General features: G+C 40.4%; 1 protein-coding gene across 8 annotated transcripts in view; it reads left to right on the top strand.

Annotated features, from left to right (window-relative positions):
• Positions 1 to 538: 538 nt before the first annotated feature.
• RNF41 (ring finger protein 41) overlaps positions 539 to 20,140 on the top strand; it is a 32,997-nt gene continuing 13,395 nt past the window's right edge. Inside the window, exons 1-6 of one of the 8 annotated variants that reach the window (XM_044421928.1) lie at positions 539 to 765; positions 4,579 to 4,720; positions 11,021 to 11,136; positions 12,179 to 12,213; positions 16,793 to 16,934; positions 19,084 to 19,196. In XM_044421928.1, the coding sequence (XP_044277863.1) occupies positions 19,107 to 19,196 (90 nt within the window). In that variant the 5' untranslated portion in view covers positions 539 to 765; positions 4,579 to 4,720; positions 11,021 to 11,136; ... (1 more) ...; positions 16,793 to 16,934; positions 19,084 to 19,106. Of the gene's footprint in view, positions 766 to 4,578; positions 4,721 to 11,020; positions 11,137 to 12,178; positions 12,214 to 16,792; positions 16,935 to 19,083; positions 19,197 to 20,140 lie in introns of those variants that run through there. The other 7 variants (XM_044421929.1, XM_044421930.1, XM_044421927.1 and 4 more) reach the window with 7 other exon arrangements.

The raw sequence follows: 20,140 nt of genomic DNA, 5'->3' as shown, positions 1-20,140 counted from the left end.
TAACTAAATAGGAGGTTCTTATGTTCTTTAACCTGTTGTTTTCAGGCCTGTTTCCTGTGGGAAAAAGCATAACCTGAACTTTACCTATTTAACAGCTCCTTTATCAGGTTTTCTGAGAGAGAAAATAGAAGACAATTCAAAGCCAAGGGACAACTCACAGTACCTTCCTGAAGCCATTTAACTAAGAGGCAAGTCTCACTGAGTTCAAGGAGACTTTAATTATTATTGTATTTATATTTCGCTTTTTTCCATCTTGCACGAAATCCAGGGCAGCTGGACACGGGCATCCTCCTCCTCCTCCTCGCTTTATCCTTCCAGCTAAGGTGAGTAGCTTCAGGGTAGCCTAAGAAACATACAAAGGTACTAACCAAACCAAAGTGAACAGCAGGAATCATAATGAGGCACGCGGGCCACTATCGGTCTACAAAGAGGCTCCGCCCCGCTACCGACACACCCACCAAGCGGAGCCACGCCCGCTCCTCTCCGTGGACTCTCCTGCCTTTGCATCTCCATGTCCGTCTGTCCAACAGCGGCGAAGAGGGCCGAATCACAGAGTCCCGCAATTGTCCATGTGGCTAGAGCGGCCTAGAGGTCTCTCATCCTCCGCTTGCGGGCGGATTCAGCCATCCGGGTTGAGGTTGGCGTGTTTCCGGTGGCGGCTGTGGCGATCTGGAGGGAGGGTGGAGGGAAGGTGAGCAAGAAAGGAAAGCCAAAAAAGACGGCGCGGTGCAGCGGCGGAGGATCCCGAGCGGGGCCTGGAAGGAGGTACGCGTGCGGGTGCAGGCGCTTCTGGGGAGTCGGGAGGCTGGGCTCGCCTCTGGAGAAGCGGCTTTGACGGGTGCGGGGCGGTGACGTTAAAGGGCGTGCGTGTTTTGTTTTGAGGTGCCCGGGGGCGCCCGGGCATGGCTGCGGCGGCGCGGCGGCGCTGCTGCCGGCTGAGCGGGCGGACTGTCAGGCCGGGCGCCTTGAGGCGAAGAACTCGTGTTGAAGCGGTGCGAGGTGGACCGAGGGTGCCGCTTCCCTAGATGCGCCTTGAGCGTCGTGGAGCTTGCTTCTCAGTCCGCAGGCCTGGAGATGCGCCGTGAGAGGGGCCGGGTGAGGGTGTGTGTGGTTGGTTGGTTGGTTGGTTGGTGGGGCGGGCTAGCCAGGAGAACGTGAGGGACATCCCGGAGGCAAGGTGCGGGAGAAGATCATTTTGCCCTGGGACCGGCGAGACCTGGTTTCACATCATTTCTCTGCGGCGAAAGTCATTGGCTAGCTTTTTCGGGTTCCTGTGAGGTTTTAAAAAATGGGAGCACGAAAAGCCCCGTGTTGGGCCTCCTGAGTTCCTTTGAAAGAGAGAGAGATCCATATATTAATGTTACTGTCTCCTCATTTCAATAACCTTTCAGTGTACTTTTTTTTAGTTCTCTGCCCGGAGGGGCTTACAGGCCTACCAACCCCCCTCCCCCAAACACTCCGGCTCGAAAGCTACTGGCATAAATCTTCTGCTCAGTGGTTTGTGTGGGGAAACGAACGCTGTTTTGCTTATGGAGGAGGAAGTGAGCGAAACGTTTTTGAGGAAAAGAGGAGTCTGGCATGGTGTAGGGATTATCTTGTAGCCTGACTTGTAATGGCTGGAAGAAGCAGGTGGCACTGATTGTAATGGGGCTTGAGCATTCTTGGTTGGCGGTTTTGCTCCCCACCCATACTAATTTTGTGGAGATTATGTCTCCGGAGAGCAGTGTGTGCTGGGAGCTGGGCTTGGAATACATCAGCCTCACTGTGCAGCATGCATGTTGGAGGTCTCATTGAGGTGGTTCTGTAAAAGAAGAAATTAGTGAAGAGCTTACAAACATCCTGCTCTCTGTATGCTCCTGTGAAGGATCTGTGGCAAGTCCTTGCTTGAAGTTGAGAGAAGATCTGTACAGCTGTAACTGGTATCCCAGAGCAGGATTTTTCTGATGCTTTTAGGAACTGTTTTTATAATAGTTCAAGAGCACTGATGATGACAGTGCTAATCTTGTTTGTGGCAGTAAAGCAGGTTTTTGCTGCCTAAATTCAGTTGTGCAAGTTCTATGCAGGGGGATAATTAAGATATTCTAAGGCCAGTTTTCTTACCTAAGCTAAGGTACCTGGATATGAAGACAGAGCTATAGGACACCCTCACATGTCCTCTGGTTTCCCTGCAAACATGCCCTGCACTTTCGAAATCAAAATGTTTTGAGCACCATAGGGAAGGGGAAACGTAGAAGATAGAGAAACATGAAGGTTCCAGTAGCAAGAAATGTAAATATTTCTTGGCTTTTATTTTCACATATCTACAACTTCTGCCCCTGCTCATTGACTATCCTGTCTGGGACTGATTAAAGTGGTCGCTTAGTAATATCTAGAAGGCCACTGCTTCCCTACTTCAGCTCTAGAAACATGTGAGTTCTCTTTTATTTGCTGTGCAAATATATGCAGGAAAGCACAATCTCTGTAACGGTATCTCAGCAGTAAAGCAGTGCATCAAGGCATGTTGGATGTGAAAAGAATTATTAAAAATGTTATCTTTAACACATCTCAGTGAATGCAGAACCCACAGCATATTTTCTCTCAAGTATCTAACATTTGAGAATTGATGCCTGGTGCCTGATGTTTAACTTTGGCATGTATAGGAAATGACAAAGCAGTATTGTCAGTTGGGTTGTGATCCTAAGCATACTTTCTAGGGTTGAAACCCCTTTGAATACTGTGAGTTACTTCCAAGTAAAGATGTATAGGGTTGTGCACTTTGACTAAAACATTACTATTTGGTTTTGATTTAACATTGTTTCTCTGTGAGAAACAATTTTTTTAAAGTTGTTTTTGCTCAGGATCCACTATGATAGCTGTAGATAGACTTTTATTGCTGGGGCATCTCTTGCACATCATGGTTTAAATGTACAAAATATTACTTCTGCTTCCTGTGGGTAAAGATTGAAGTTGATTGAAGTTGACATATAACCTTTACTTTTTTCTTTGACACTAGAACATATTTGAAATTATCATACCATGCCAGAATTTCCTTGCTCTTAATTTTAAGATTAGAATAAACATCCAAGTTGTGTGCTAATCTTAAAAGTCACTTTCAGATGGTATGAGTTGCAAACATCATGTAAAGTTATTGTGCGCAGCTTAAGTAATATTAAAGCATGAATTATATTCTTGTTGTATATAAGCATTTGAGTGATGTGAAAAAGTGTAACTTTAATAGGCATGACTGTGCATATAAGAGGTGACTACATAGGACCTGTTTCCTTGATGATGTAACTTTGTTTACCCTAAGAATTATTGAAACATCCTATTCAAAATAACAGACTGGCTGGTTCCTGACTGTGACTTCTGTGGCACAAGTCATTGTTTGTAGTGCAGTGTGAGGCAGGTATGGAATGGCTAACTCAGATTCCTATGCCCAGTGCTGTTGCCTTGCTACAGCCTTGCGTGGTCACAGTTTTTGCTAGCAGAAGGTTCCTGGGCATGTTCCCATGACACTTAGGGTTTCAGGACTGTCCCATGTCCCTTGTTGCTCTCAATAAGTTCTTCGCATAGTGCTTCTGTGGCATATATGTACTTTTCGCTGCCAGCGGCACAGATGCTGCTTCAAAGGACAAGGTGCATCTCAGTGTGATAGCACAGCAGAACAAAAGCATAAGAGATTCCCTTGCCCACATGTTCATTCATCTGTGTTAAGTTTTATGCCCCAGTCCTGCAGCATACCTGAGCATAAGGATGGCATTTGGAAGATTTCTCTTAAATCAATGGAGTGGTGTTACATTTTGCTTTGGGGCAGGACGTAGTGTACAGCTGCTTCAACAGAATATATTTTATATGTCTTCTGATTCAGGACATCAGTTTATATTGGAAAAGATATTGAACAAGTAGGACAAGTTGAACATTGAACAACCTTACTGGGAAAATACTGCTCTGTGTTTATCATTGCCACTGAAAACAGGGCCAAAGAGATTGGGCTCAAAGCTTAAATATTCTTGGGCTAGGTGTTAATGCTGTAAATGTTTTTTCAGTGGAACAAGTTATCAGAATTACTGATAACTGTAGAATTACTGCTGATAAGAAAACAGTGTTAAAATAAGTCAAAAATATTACCTCTGTTACAGTTTGTCTTGCCCAAGGACATTAGAATGAGTTAGATTTTAATAAAGTGTTTTATCTTATAGTCTTGTATGTAGAATAAATTACTAGTGGAAAAAATGTGCAAGTACATATTGGGGTAGCAAAGCCATATCTACATGGCTAATGATAAAGTTGATAAATACTATTTCTTAATTTTGTAAACTGGTTCATGTATTTCCTTGTACTTCAGCCTTTCCCAGCCTGGTACTCTCCAGCTGCTGCAGACTTCAATTCTAATCAGCCTGAGTCAGCATGCCCAATGGTCAGAAATCTTAGGATTTATAGTTCAAAATATTTGGAGGGTGCTAGATTGGGGAAGGCTGGTATAGTTAAAGGGTAGTATAAGGAGAATCTACATGCTTTGCCTTGTTGCCCTTAATCAGTATTTTTGATTTCATGTCAAGACTGGTATTACTGTCCATTTATTTGTTCTCATGGCTACAGTTTCTGGCTGCAAAACAAAATGATGACTTGATCTGAATGAGAAGAGGGAAGAAGATGGGCCACTGTGTCAGATGCTTTCAAAAGAGTACCTCAAAATCAGCATTGTCTTGTTGCTCTTCAGGAAGGAAGTCTACTACAGAAGGTAATAGAGTTTTGCTTTATTTTTTCAGAGCTCAGAGTAGTTCTAATTTATTAAAAGTATTAATGTCTCTGTGTCTTGAAATCCCAAAATAGCTATGTATTCAAGTAAATAGGTTTAAAGGTTCAGTTTGTGGCATATCATACATTCTTTTGGAAATCAACAAGTGACATCTTGAGTAGGATGCTTTTCTCTTGAATAGATCCGTATTTATGCTCTGTTTTTAATTTTGACATGTGATACTTTAGAATTGTTTAGAATTGAAAGCTTCCTAAAGATCTGCTGACTGAAATGAGCTACTGTATAAATGTTTAGAATCTTTATCCTTATTACATTTACTTGTAATCTCCAGTGGGCAATCAAGTACCAGTAGATTTTGTTCATTACAGAATAGGCTGTTCACAGGACTATTACGGTTACTTTCACAGAGCTAGGGAACATGCATTTTTCAAATTAAGCTCTGACAGAGACTTTCCTAAAATTATTCTTTACAGTTGCTCAGTTTTTGAAATGACATGCATTTTAATCTCACTGATACTTGCTCTACCACATTAGACAATAGTTACAATTTCTAGCAAGAAGCCTTGCCACTTCTGAGGAGAAAGAATGTGTTGAATGTGGCTTCCTCTTCCTGGACAAATAATTTCTGCTACAGTACCAATTCTGACCAGAGTATTCAGGAGCTATGCTAGCAGGTCTCTGGCTGTGGATGTCAGGAAGAGCACACCACAGTTATATTGTTTGTTTGTTTGTTTGTTTGTTTGTGTTTTGAGGAAATGTAAGGAAAGGGCACAGTGATCCAAATCATGCTAAAATAAGAAGTAAGGAGATTGAGCACTGCATCTAATTTAGGTATGCTCATTTGATAAAGAGCTATACAATTCAAGATAGAGTACACTATTAGGGAGGAAAACTAAAAGATACAATCTTAGCTATTAAGTCTGTAGAAAAAAGGAGCATAAGAAAGTGCTGCATACAAAAGGAATAAAAAGAGGGAACAAGGACAAAGACAGCTGAAGAGATACAAGCACAAGAGAAAGGGTAAGTGAGGAACATAACATGAGATGAGAAAAAATGTAAGAAAGGGCAAAGTAATTTAACTGAACATCATAATAGTGAGTTGAGCATCAAGGCACATGGTCATAGTAGTCAAGAAAGATTGCATATACAGCAACTGTTGGACGTCCACTCCCACTGGCCTCAACCAGCATGGCCAGTGGTCCAGAATGATGGCAGCTATAATCCAGCAACATCTGGAATGCCACAGGTATCTCCCTCCCAGTATATTGCAACAAGGAAAGGAGCCTGAGTGGCATAGTGGTTGTTGGAATGAAACTCAGGAGACCTGAGACTCATTAGGTGCTTTGGGCCAGTCACTTAGCTTAACTACTTCACTAGGTGATTTAAGGATACAAGACAAGCTACACAGGATCAGACCAAGGGTCCATCTCGTCCCATATTCTATTCACAGAGAGGCAAACCAACTGCCCATTGGATTCCACAAGCATGGCATGAGTGGGATATTACCTTCCCACCCATGTTCGCCAGCAACTAGTGCACATTGACTCAGATCATATGTTGCCATCTGGATGAGCAGCTACTACTAGCCTCCTCCTCCATGAATCTGGCCAGTCCTGTTTTAAAGCGATCCAAATTATTGGCCATTACTACATGTTGTGGAAGTAAGTTCCATAGTTTAACTGTTTCCTGTGTAAAGAAGGACTTATTTTCATACGTCCTGAATCTCCCACCAATTAACTTAATGGGTGAACCCTGGTTCTAGTATTATGAAAGAGGAAGAAAAATATCTACTGATCCACTTCTTCCACACTATTATAATTCTGTAATTTATTGCATTATGTTACACATCCTTACTATCTAAAGAATTCCAGTTGTTGTACACTTTCCTCATAAGGGAGTTGCCTTAGCCCCTTGATAATTTTAGTTGCCCTTTTCTGTAGTTTTCCCAAAACTGCAGTATCCTTTTTTGGGTGTGGTGATCAGAACCATATATAGTATTTAAAGTGTAGTTTCATCATGGAGTTGTATAAGGGCCAGTGATGTGTTCAAGTCTTTTATGCCAAGTCTCAAGTCTCAAGAACCAACTTTAACAGAAAAACGGGAAGCAGTGGTTGAGTGTGTGTGCTGTGGGTAGAGTTGTACTCTCCCTGATGTTCCCATCTGCACTTTCAATGGCTTAGCAGAGTATACAGCACACACCCGCTTTTGAAGACACCCTCCATGACCAGTGATTTTTTAAAGTTGCTTTTGTTTGTTCCTCCCTGGAAATGCATGGGAGCAGAACTGAGGCAGCAGGCAGGAGAAGCGCTGTTGTGCTCCTTGCTAAGGAGAATCAAGTGCACCCAAAAGAGCTGAAGCCTTCCGCCATATTGCAACACCCTCTCCCTGTCCTGCCTCCTTGCCCCCCCACTCTCCCTTATGCCAAAAAGAAGATCTTAAACCTTGCCTTCCCCTTATTGCAACGCCTCCTCCCAGTCCTGCCCCCACCCTCTTGAAACTCCCTCCTTACCACCATCCCACATGGTAAGCTCACTGTTGTAAAAAATGTAGACCTTGACTCCTGACTCAGTTGTAAAAAAATGCAGAAATCTCAAGTCAAATCACTCACTCAGTGCTTCCCAATCAAATCCAAATTGAGTTGCTGATGCATCTTGCATAAGACTTGGGAGCAAATCACTTGACTTGAGTCCCCAATACTGATAAGGGCAGTATGAGATTGCTAGTTTTATTTTCAGTGCCTTCCCTAATTATATCTAACACAGAGTTTGTACTTTTCACAGCAAATGCACATTAGGTTGACATTTACATTGAGCTGTCTGCCACAACCCTAAGACCTCCACCTTGGTTAGTTCATATCAAATCAGCTTCTATTTGAAGTTGTTTTTTCCCCAGTGTGCATCACTTTACACATGCTTACATTGAACTGCATGTGCCATTTTAATACCCATTCTTCTAGTTTGAAGAGATCTTTTTAAAGCTGCTCACAATCACTTTTTTTTAATCATCCTATATATTTTGGTGTCACCAGCACAATTGGCCACTTCACTTCTCACTCCTAATTCCAGATTGGTTATGAGTAAGCTGAAAAGTATTGGTCCCAATACAGAATCCTGTAGGACCTCAATGTTTACATCCCTCCATTGAGAAATCTTAGTTTTTATTCCTAGTCTGTGCCTTTTGTTCTTTAACCAAATGCTGATCTATAAGAAGACCTGTATTATTCCATGACAGTTAAGTTTGCTCAAGAGTGAAGGATTTGGTCAAAAGCCTTTTGGAAGTCAAAGTAAACAATGTTTACTAGACCACCCCTGTCCACATGTCTGTTGATACTCTCAAATAACTCTTAACAGTTAGTGAAAGAAGATTACCTTGCAAAAACCATGTTGATTCTTTTTCAGCAAGACTTGCCCTTCTGTATACATTCTAATATTATGTTTAATAACATTTTCAGGTAATTTAGCTGGGGTAGATTTTAAGCTAATGACCCTTTAATTTCCCAGATCCTCTCTCGATACCTTTTAAAAAATTGGTTTGGCATTGTCCATCTTCTAGTCTTCTGGTATAGAGGATTGATCTTAGGGATATAGTAAACATTTTGGTAAGACAGTCAGAAATTTCATGTGTGAGTTCTTTGAGAATTGTAGGATGGATGTCATCTGGGCTTCATGATTTATTAAGTTTAAATTTGTCAGTGAGGTTGAGAACTTTTGTCACCACTATCTGCCTTAATTCTTCAGACCATTAGACCACTAGTTGCCTTAATTCCTCCTTGAAAACAGTTCAGGCGTGCATATCTGTTATGAATCTTCTGCTGTGAAGACAGATGAAAAGAATTCATTCAGCTTTTTGGCAATCTCCTTATCCCATTTTAGTACTCCCAAGCTACTTAGGGTTCCTTGCAAGAGGAAAGAACGGAGGCTATAAATGTATGAATGAGTGAGTGATGCAGGAGGTCAATTAATAAAATATTTCTGTGGTCTGTTTGAGATTAAATTTATTTTTTGATTAGGATTTGAGTGATACAAGAATCTACAAGCTTTTTGCTTTCTTGTTTCTCTGGTTCAGAAAGTTCCTTTCACTTTGATCTGATTATGCAGAGGTAATAGTAAATGAAGATAAGTGGCCCAGTAATACTTATTTTTTATCTGCCTAAGGAGATAAAAGGTGCTATTTTCCTGACTGAGGCTTGTAGTGATGAATCTGAGTATTTTGCAGGAAGCTGACTTGCTTTCTTGCTCCCAACATTTTCAACTTGGTGTCATTATTGGTTTCAGAAGCATGATGTTCTAAAAAGTAATCACTCTTGGGAGTAATTTGCTCAGCACTGTGTAAATAATATGTTTGAATTGTACAAATGCTAAAATGATCTGTCATTCTCTTTGAAAACAAGTTTCTCATTCCTCTGTTTAGTGCCAGCATTTCTCTTTAGAGAGAAACAATGTGTTCATACAAAGTACATTTGACTATCATAAAGCTTTCATGAAATAGTATAAAATGAAAACGTTTATTACATGGGAACTATAGTGCAACCTCTATTTAAAACACAAAGCCATGACTTTGATTTCAGTGATAACAAAGGGGAAGTAGCTTTTAAATAATGAGTTGGTTTTCAAGAATGGACTTGTCAATAGTTCATGTGTACAGAAGATATTTTCTGCATATAGATCATTTCTTTGTGTAAAAAGAGACTTATCTCCAGCCATATTTGTTATGTAAACTCTCCTGATACTGCCCTTAACTGGTTAGTGACAAGATGGGACATGCAATGACATTAATGTTTCTTGGACTGACTTCTGTTTTTCTTTATTTGAGCTTATGATAGGTTAAGATGGGCCTTATATTGACCTGGTTCACACATAATGCCAGCTGGCAGGATTGTGCAGGATCAAGCAAGCTGACTCATGCATTCACATCTTAACATCTGTTTTCTGAAACAAGCCAGGGCCGCCTCATTCCTGGGTTGTCAGTTATGTCCAAACATGGTACTCTTTTGAGTTGTTGGAACTTGAATAACCCAAAGGTGAACTCATAGTTTGTTGCTGGTTGAAACTCTAGGTGGTCTAATTCTAAACCATATAAACAACTGCTAAACTTCATTCTACAAATAATTCCAGAGCTTGGATTATGTGGGCTTCACCAGTGGCTTAGTGGTGAAAAAAGAAAAATGTGAGATAAGAGGTGGCTATCAGTAGTTGTCTTGATAGTAAATATGTTGGGGAATAACTCATGTTGAGTTATGTGTTTCCTTAGAGACCCTCTAAAACTTGAGGAAAAACCATCAATTCTAGGAAATGCCAGAAGAAATTGCATACCAAACCCATAGATCTACTTTATTCCTGTCTCTGACAATTTATTTGAAAGGGTATTTTCTAATGTAGTATGAACATATTTCCCAGCAAGAGTAAGTGGATCACTTGTTTTAGGGCAAAAGGCCCATATTTCTGAATCTTTGTGATGGATTAGCTTGGTTTAACTACTCTAATGTTATCGTCAAACTGCAAAGTTCTGGAGTCAGAATGGCTTTAGCATGGCACTTGAATATTTCAAAGCTCTCTGTCTTGTATTTCTATAATTGATAACATTCCTGTGCAGCAAGCAAGAATGGCTCTCCTTCCTTTGAAATCTGGGAGGCAGGGAACTTGAAGACACAGGATGCAGGCGCCAGTAGCACCGTGCCTGTTATATAATGACTTTCTGTGCCAAATGACACCAGTGAAAGGTTTGCTGTGCATAAAAGGACATTAGCATGATTGGAAGCCTCATGAGAAAGGAGAATGAGTGCATACCAGTGCTTTCACTTACCTTTTGAGTTCTATATATATTCTGTTCTTGTAAAAGAAAGATAGGATTGTGCTAGAAGATTGCACCTTTGATTTGCATCTATAACAAAATAGGGTTCAGCATTAAACTAGCCTTTCTGGGGGTTACGTTAGAACACCCCACTGATCTTGGTTTGAACTTGACTGTGCTACATATCTCTTGATTAACAGTGAGCCTTATAGCTTCTAAGAAAAAGTAATGTAGGTTTTGTTACGTATTTTGCTTCATGCCTTGTTACTTTTTTTTATGGACAAAACTCCTTCATGTGTGCCTGGACGGTTTAAATTAAAAAAAGAAAGAAAAGCCAAAAAATTTTATGCTGCAATACCAAGAAAGTCACTCTTAAATAAGATAATCTTCCCATACTTCTTACAGCTGCAGCATGCTTTTTTCTGAATTAAAGTTGTCTTACACATCAAAAATATAGGTGAAAATAAGAATTGCCCTTATCTTCTGCTTTAGATTGAGTCACAATTCAAAGTAAGTCTCCTGACTTGATGGAAGCAAGCCCAAAGCAATGATTTATGCAGAGATGGAAAGGATGGCCTTATCTGAGGATGTGCTTCTTTTTCTTCTTGGTAGTAATGGATATTTATTTATTTAATAGATGTATATCATGCTTTTTTCTTATGAACTCAAAGCAGCTTACATAATTCTCTTCCTGTGTCTCTCAGTCTCATCCCAATAACCCTGTGAGGTAGCTTAGGCTGAGTCTGTGGTTGCCCCAAAGTCACCCAGTTGACTACATGGCTGAGTGGGAACTAGAACCCTGGTTTCCTGAATCCCAGTCCCACATTCTTCACCACTGCACCACACTGGCTCTTATTCACATGAAGTGCAGAGCAGTAGTTCAGATTATGGTGCCATAATGCTAAGAACATAGGTTTGAACTCCACCCTAGCTGTTTGGGGTAGATTAGGGTTTTGTGCATCTCAGCTGCTGGTCAAATACTGCCCTTAGCTGTAAGTGTTGGTTTGGGTCCCCTGTGGGCCTTCTCTGCCTGAAGAGAAGGTGAGGCTGTAATATTGGGATACACCATGACCCAGTAATACAGCATGCAGCACTTTAGTTTGCTCTGTTACACAGTTTGGGGCACTGTGTCCTCTGATCCCCCTAGCTTTAGGATAACAGCCTGTTTCCTGACTGTTTCCAGATGGAGGGTGCCTACCAGTACTGAATCAAAATATGTTATGCAATTGTACTACAGGTTGCAAAATGTTGTCATTATCTCTCTCTACTCCATCCTGATTAAGGTTCTGTGAATGAGGTGGGGTACTTGTACCTTAAAGCCTGATTTGGAAACACGCTTCATCCTAAAGAACAGGCACAACTTTGACTGCTACGCTTTCTCAGTGTTTGAATTTTCTCAATCTAGAATGAAAGGCAAATGACTTACTAATGAAAACAGTTGATTATTTAGCAGTTATGAAGTACATGGCATAAATAATTGGAAGCATAGGGAAAAGTTTCTACACTAGAGTGGGAAACACCACTGCTAAATACTTTTGCTTATCAGTGTTCATAAATGATTGTCAGCCACAAAGCACATGCCAATCATATTTCTAGAAAAGCAGGCGTTTCTGTAACTTTATATCAAACTGCTTCATTTTTTATTTACAGGTTTTAGAAATTCACAACAGCAGGCCATGAGCTAGGTATGTGTTACTGTTATGGACACCAGCCTCTTATTTATAGACTTGGTGGTTTTCACGGAGCTTTTGATATGTCAGAATAAAATTGTCAAAGAATATATCAATCAGTGAACACTATTATTTGTAAAACAAACCCTTTCTTTATGTATGGGTAAAATTTAGTAATGGTTTTCCACTGAGGAACTGTTTCCATCAGTAGAGCTGTGAGGGGGATGACTTTTCCTGTCTCCCTGTGGGAGAACCCTCTATCGATTTCCAAGAGACTGAAAGGGAGGGAGAAAATCCCACTGCACAAGTAGACCTCCTCCCTATAATTGGAATGTTAATAATTTTATCTTGCAAGCTTTTTCCTACAGTGCCAAAATGGAAGGCTTCTTGTGAGCTATAGGCCAGGGGTCCTCAAACTTTTTCAACAGGGGGCCAGTTGAGAGGTGCTGGTGGTGGGTACTGGGCGGCAAGGCGGTGCTGGCGGCGCACACGGGTCAGCGAGGGGGCAGGGTGTGCGGGCACAGAGAGGCAGCAGCGGGCAGGCAACGAGGCAGCAGCTTGCTCACTTGGAAATCGTTTTCTCTGACCGAGTCCAAAATGATCTCTGCGCGAGCAAGCCGCCACCTCCCCGTGCGTGCAGTGAGGCGGTGGCAGCCGCATGCGGGGCGAGGTGGGCAGCAGTGGGCACGGTGAGTCCAAAACCTCTGAGGTGGGCTGGATAAATGGGCATGGTGGGCTGCATTCGACCCACGGGCCGTAGTTTGAGGACCCATGCTTTAGGCTCATAGCATTAAGTTGCAATGCATAGCAGGAATAAACCATCATCCATGTACCTGTATTCCTTTAGAAATCAAAGTTACTGACAGTACCGTTATTGGAAGATACAAGTAGCAGCAGTATTTCACTTAACAGTCTTGTCAAAAAAGATGCTCAGATTCCTGTATTCCTCTCAAACTATGTTTAAATGTAGCATTCGGATCCTTCTCCTTCCTCTTGTTGGCATGGAAATGGAAGTTTAAAAGCTTTATGCAGCTGTACAGGCATTAAGTTGCATTAGCTGATGCTTGCTGAATTGCAGTCACATGATGGAATTTGACTACAAAAAACAGAAGCATGATGCACTTTATGGTGATGAGCTTAGCTATAAGACTGTGACCCAAACAATGCAGAATACCTCTGTGTGTGTGTGTGTGTGTGTGTGTGTGTGTGTGTGTGTAGTTTGTTTTGAGGCTAATGTAGTGATTACTTATGACAGCATTAACTTGTTGTTTCTGACTTAAATTAGCATTTGCAACAGCGGTTAGTAAAAGCTTTGGTTGTCTTAATTTCTGTGCCACGCAACATATTTCCATGTCATACCAAAATAAGTGGTGTTTCTTTGAAGCTCCCTGGAAAGACTAAAAAATAAAACCCCCTGTGTCCATATTGATCTTGACATGACTACAAAAAGACAGAGTTTTATTATCAAGTTGATTACCACAGAATTGCTCTTTGTTTTGTGCATGGTACATAGGGAGGGCTGGTCCAAAATAAAATAGGAAAATGTGTATTCAGCCAATCCTCAATGCTGCTTTGCAGATTTTATATTACTAAAATGTCCCTGAAGAATACATTCTAATTTCAAACTTCATCAGTGTAATAAAGTACATTTTGAAAATCAGAGCCCGCAAGCGCTAGTAACTTTTCATTTTACTAACTCTAACGACCTAATCAGTTCAGCATTATCTTCCAACAGTGGGGAAACCCACAAGCAGTACATGAGTGAATCAGCACTCTAGCAACTGATACGAGAGGCGTAGCTCTTGGATTATTTTCCCATTCTCATTTAAGATTGCTGTACATCACCCCAGCATCAAAGCATAGTAATAAAGTTTTCTATGATTTTATTTTAAAGCCATTTCACTTTTAAAATTGTACAAAATGTGGTTTCACAGATAATGGCCAAGTTTGAACTTGGTGGAATTTCAGTCCATGCACAAACTTGACAGGTTGATGTGGTTGTGCTGGACCAAGGTTTGGCTACTTAGATTTCAAATTGTGCTGAAAAGGCTTTAGAGTTCTTCAGCATTGGAATGTTCTTATGGAGTAACTTTGCTAGCCAAACATTTTGCAGGCTTTAGTCTGTTAGGAAACTTACCCAAGCACCAAATTATTGTTTTGTGTTATTTTTGCTGCTGTTCTGTGTACAGAACAAGCTAGGCCACCTTATTTCTGTAAAGCAAAGATGATTCCCAAAGTGAGTGAATTTGGCCTTATGGGTATTTATCTTAGTCTATTTAGTTGGAAGCATTAATGACTTTGAAGATCTCTGTATCGCTTGGCTAACTATTATGCCTGCTTATAAAAGCAGAAAAAAATAAAGTGACATCTTGGGACTGCATGAATGAATCATTTTCAAAGCTGGGAATGGAATCTGGAAACTTGTTTGGAACTAATAAGAACATTTCCCCCACCCCCAGTTGTTAGCTAAGGTTGTGGCCTTGTGGAATGTTAGTATAGGTTACTTACACTGAAAGGCTAGGCTTTTGTATCTTTAGTTGAATGGAGTAATTTTGGTAGCTCCAGCTTCTTGCCTCTGAAAAGCTACAGATATCACAGTTTCTTCTATGCAGCTGTTAAAGGGACTTACACATTTGTTCTTTGAATCTGCTCAACCTGTTGGCTGCCTCTGAGTCATGAGGACCACAATAGGACATAGATATTCATATATCTTTCTATAAAATATTGGCTTTATTTATTGCATCTGGCTAATCTGAAAAGTAAGCAGTTTTTTATAAGAACATAACTGGTAAAAGCAGATTATCTCAGTAGTGTGTTTTTGGACCTCTTAATATTAATTCCTTGAAAAATATAACTTCATTCTCAGTTTCAAAGTGTCTGAGAATTTAATACAAGGAATAGATTCCCTGGGCAGAAATAAAGTTTTTGCTTAGATACACTGTTGCAAACACATTTAAAATAGTACCATAATGACAATAAATTTAAACAGTAGTGGTATTTTATTTACTAGTTCCATCTTGGGCAGAGTTCTCCTGTGCTATGAATGCTGCACTGCTGACAATGTTAACAATTCTGTTGGATTTTAAAAACCTGAAATTCAAGTCTGATTGCAGTCCAGAAAAAATGCTGGTGTGCTGTGTTAGATAATTTTTAATCTTTAGATCAATAGCTTTGAGAGACAAAATTGGGATATGAAAATAAGTTTATGTACATCTGGTGTATGCTTTTGACATATTCAGATAGTAATAATAATGTTCATTCCATCAATTTCAGTTGGCATTAGGATCCCCAAGATCTACTCTTTTGTGGTTAAGCTCCACCAACTGCTAAGCAAGTTTAATTTGATTTGAACTTGACATAGCTCAGAAGCTGCTTTCTCTTTCAGACATGTTTAATTTGAATATTCCTTAGAAAAACTATGAACACCTGATGATTTGGTTGGCTGTTGTTTGCTCTGCAGACAGATTGACCCAGCCAAAATATATTGCTTGGCTGTGAATCTTATATTCCAGACTTTCATTGTGCTGCTGTTTTGTATGTGCCTCTTTCACCATTGTCTATTTAAGTCAAGCATCCAAGGCTCATCTGTATCAACATTCCCTCTGAGTTTTACAGAGATAAGTAGGGAGAAATGCCCTAAATGCTGGATTTGATTACTAAGCTTTAAGTCATTGTTACCAGAGCCTTCTTATTAGAAATGTTCCTTTTTAATCTGTGTATTTAGTAGAAATAATATTCATTGATGTATGGACTGAACTCATACAAGAAGCAAATTAAACTGGCGGTCATGCTGCTAAATTGATAATGTGGACTACTCTTTCTGTCTGCTTTCTGGTCCTGGATCACTCGTTTCTCTCTATCTTGGTTTCCTCTATCTGTAAAAATAGAAATGAGAACACGGTTCTAAAGTACTTTGAGATGTCTGGATGCAGTTTTGTTTCCATACTTAGATATTGCTTTTGGTAATGCTTATGATCCACTTCTTGAATTGCTACTATCATGGGATAAATTATATGTCACACTAGTTTAGAATCTTAAAAGAAGGAGCACTTACGTCCATATACGCCCGCCCGCCCCTTGAGATCTGCGGGAGAGGCCCTTCTCCAGGAACCCTCCGTGAAAGAAATTAGGAGGGTAGGTACTTGGAGGAGGGCTTTCTCTGCAGTGGCGCCCAATCTATGGAATGCACTCCCCAGAGAGGTCCACCTGGTGCCGTCGTTATTTGTTTTTCTGCGCCAGGCGAAGACCTTTTTATTTAAATGTCATTTTAATTGTTAATATTATTTGCTTATTTTATCTGGCCAGAGCGACTTATTTTATATTGTTAATTTGTTGTATGTAATATATTTTAATTTTATGTTGTGAGCCGCCCCGAGGCTTCGGCGAATGGGGCGGCATAGAAATGTTTTAATAAAATAAATAAATAAAATGAAAGCCATCTTGGCCAATAGGACTGCATTTTGCAAATGATTAAAAAGGAAGCAGTCACTACTCTTCTGATGTCATAATTCAAGCAGTTAAAGCTCTATCTAGGAAGCTGACTTCACTTATAACTAAGAGGACAATGTCATCTCCACATTTGGTGTTATTTTAGGAGGTGGTTCCTGAGTGAACAGAAATGAGTGAAGCCCAATTATGAAATATTCCAAGATTGCTGAAAATCATTTGAAATAGCCTGGAGAAAACTGGATAACTAATCCTTTTATATTGATGGCTGTATGCTTACCTTGCAGAAGGTAAATAAGCTGATAGATGCTGGCCCTTAAGCTAAAAATTTACTTGTACTCTGCCAAGGTACATGGTTTAATGAAGAAAAGCCTCCGAAGTCTAAATGTGCTTTTGTAACTAGCCACAATACACATAGACCTGTTGGAAAAGATTGCCATTGAGCTTTTGTGGGTGAAATGAAGTAGAGTATGTATGTGAGAAAGAAAGAGATTTGGGAAATCTATTTTGGCAAGTTTATCACTGGGTTTATTGGGTAGTGTCAGGGCAGATTTTATATCCCCACAGCAATTCTTTAGGTAAGTTCATCTTGGTAACCCTGTGATTAGCTGTGCCATTAATGAACAAAGGCTGCCATGCAGTAGTAGAAGCACGTGCTTTGTGTACAGGCAGTCTCAGGTTTAATCTTAGCAACTCTAGATAGAACTTGGGCTCCTGTCAGATATTGGGGATCCAGTTCCTATGTCCTAATTTGGCAGTGTGTAAAACTAAGCAGATAGACAGATGGACATTCTTTCTCTTTTTCTCACAGCAACCTATTTTCAGTGGTGTAAAAAGGTGGCAGCTTGTATTTTAGCATGGAATTAAGAGGTTACATTGTGGAAGGTGGATTTCAATAAGCAAGCTGTATAGTTAGTCCCAAGAGTTTATGCTCCAATTATTGTAAGGTCTATGTGTCAGTCATTTCCAAACCATGTGAGTTAAAACATAATACATTAAATGTCTGTTGTGAGTCTGGTTGACCTTAATGCCTCTTGAGAGAAGATAATTATGCTAGTTCTACATTGGGAATGATTGATCCAATTCACCCAATGCAAAGAGGAGCAGTCATAGGTTAGTGGTAGAGCACATACTTGCCTTCAGTTAAATTCCAGGCATCTCTGGGTAGGGCTAGGAAAGAATCCTGGCTGAAACCTGAAGAGGCATAGCTGCTACTTAGTGTTAACAGTGCTGGGCTAGAGGGACCAGTGGTCTGACCCTGTATAAGGCAGTTTCTTATGTCCCTAATTTCCTGCTCTCAAAGGAGGTCCAATCTTCTTGTGAGTGGAAGTAGTTCAGACAGCTCTGTTTTTCAGCAAGGTTTCCAAGCTACCTATAGCTTCTTGATTCTTGCTTGTATAGACAGATTGTTGGAAATGAATGGAGCAATTCTTGGTGCACTTTTCAAGATCAGGCAGATACAGACTGGTCAGATGGTGAGGGGCTCTAGGAATCAGAATTCTCAGACATTCAACTGGGAAAAGCAGAAGGGCTTACTCAAGGGCACCCTCCCCATGTTCAGGTAAATGTTGAATAGTTAGGATTTACAACTGCAAAGAGAGAGTATGGGAGAAGAACTCCTGCAGCCAGCCAAGCCTGGCACAACTCTTGACCCCATGATGTGACATTGGGAGAGTTGGGCTAACCAACTAGAGATGCGATGGACAGAGAAGCGGCTTGCCCATCTCTAAAAAAGGACATCCCTGAGGGAGGGGCCCCAGGGGTACTCAAAAGGAGAATCTTTGGAAGTAGTTGCTAGATTGGGTTCGACTGCTCTGTGCATGCTCAGAAATTTGGTTGGTTTTGCTTACTGGAAGTGCACTGGAGAATAAAGAAGTACAAAGAGGAGAAACCTGAGTTACAGCACAGGCTTACAACACAGGTGTGAAGCACTTAAGGCTTCCATCAGCTGACCTTGCTATAGAGCTAACGTTCTTCCCCAGTACCTGCCCTATAACTTGGTACAAAATCTAGGCAGTCATCACTCATATTTTAAAGATGTTCCACAGAACCAAGAACAACAACAAAGCAAAACAAAACACCAAGGCGTGGAACTAAAAATGCAACTGAAGAGATAAATAATAACATATTCTAGAGGGAAATGTCTAATTTGGTGCTAGGAGGCAGGTAAATTGTGGAGTAATTCAGTGCACAGCATGAGGCTGATTTGAGTTAGTCTCTCTGTGTACCACACCCTGCTGTTCATACGCTTGGAGCTTGTCTGTGAATCTACATGCTTAGAATGCAGGTATATTAGGTTAGTAGATAGGCAGCCTAACCAAATGAATGACTTTTAACTGACTCGACATATGCAGGATCCGTTGTTGGTACCTTTTGTGGCAGAAGTTCAAAAGTTCTCTGCTGATCTTTCCACTGTTTTTCCGCTTCTGCTTATTCCAGGGGTTTGGCATCGGTGATGAGAAATGGGGTATGATGTAGCACGCTTTCAAGGGGATGTTGATGAAGATCTTATATGCCCCATTTGCAGTGGTGTCTTGGAGGAGCCAGTGCAGGTAGGTCAGCCTAAAAATTTTTTGGTAGTTTGGTGTGATTGGAATACTGGAGATTATCTACAGAAATTCTATGCTAGATCTTACCTTGCCAGTCACACAGCTAAACATTGCAACAGGATCATAGAAAGGTTCGCTTTTCTAATTTCTAAGGTTCTGTTCTACAATCATAATGTAAAATCATACTTCTGTGATTTAAAATCCATTCCTAAAAGAAAGTTAAATCTTTGCAAATGCTACTAAAGTCTGTTAAACATCACGATCTGAGCACAAATGTAAGCACTGAACACTGATCAGAGTATTTTGTATCATGTCAAGTAATGGAATAGGATGCAAAACCTAACAATATTTTGTATCCAATGAAAGGCAGTTCACACAATGATAGGAAGTTTAATATAGATGATCAAGGCACAGTTTCTCTTCCATCCTTTGCAATCCCTGGCGGCTTTTTCAAAGTAAAAATGTAGAACTGTGTTTGTGAGCTAGTTTGTAACATTGCTCATTGTATGTATGAGCAATGTTAGAAAAAAATGTGGTTTGGTCTCCAGTGTATCACTGTAAAATGTAAATGAATTCCAGACATATATGTTATGTACACCCTACATAGGCAAGCCATACTTACATAGCTTCTGAAAAACCTTGCCATTGATACATGCAATTCTACAGTACTATTTTCCAAAGCATTCCTGAACTGAAAACACATTGGCTAGCAGAAAATTTTTTAGCCTTTTACTACTGTTATAAAATTGCAGTTTAAGCAGCAATCTTACAGGAATTTATGTTCTCCTTTGAAAAAGATCTGCAAGATTCTTCATGTGCAGACTTAGCATTACTGGCTGTGAGTGCCTGAGTCTCTGCGTGAGATACAATTTTCCTAGCTATTAACTTCTTGACTGAAGCAGTAGTTAATATTTCCACTGCAAGATTCCTTCATGCCAGGCCATTCT

Source organism: Varanus komodoensis, unplaced genomic scaffold (genome assembly GCF_004798865.1).
Source record: "Varanus komodoensis strain SLA01 unplaced genomic scaffold, ASM479886v1 scaffold12, whole genome shotgun sequence".
Lineage (NCBI taxonomy): Eukaryota > Metazoa > Chordata > Lepidosauria > Squamata > Varanidae > Varanus > Varanus komodoensis.
The sequence above is the reverse complement of the archived record's forward strand: the minus strand, read 5'-3'. Positions and strand labels throughout refer to the sequence as shown.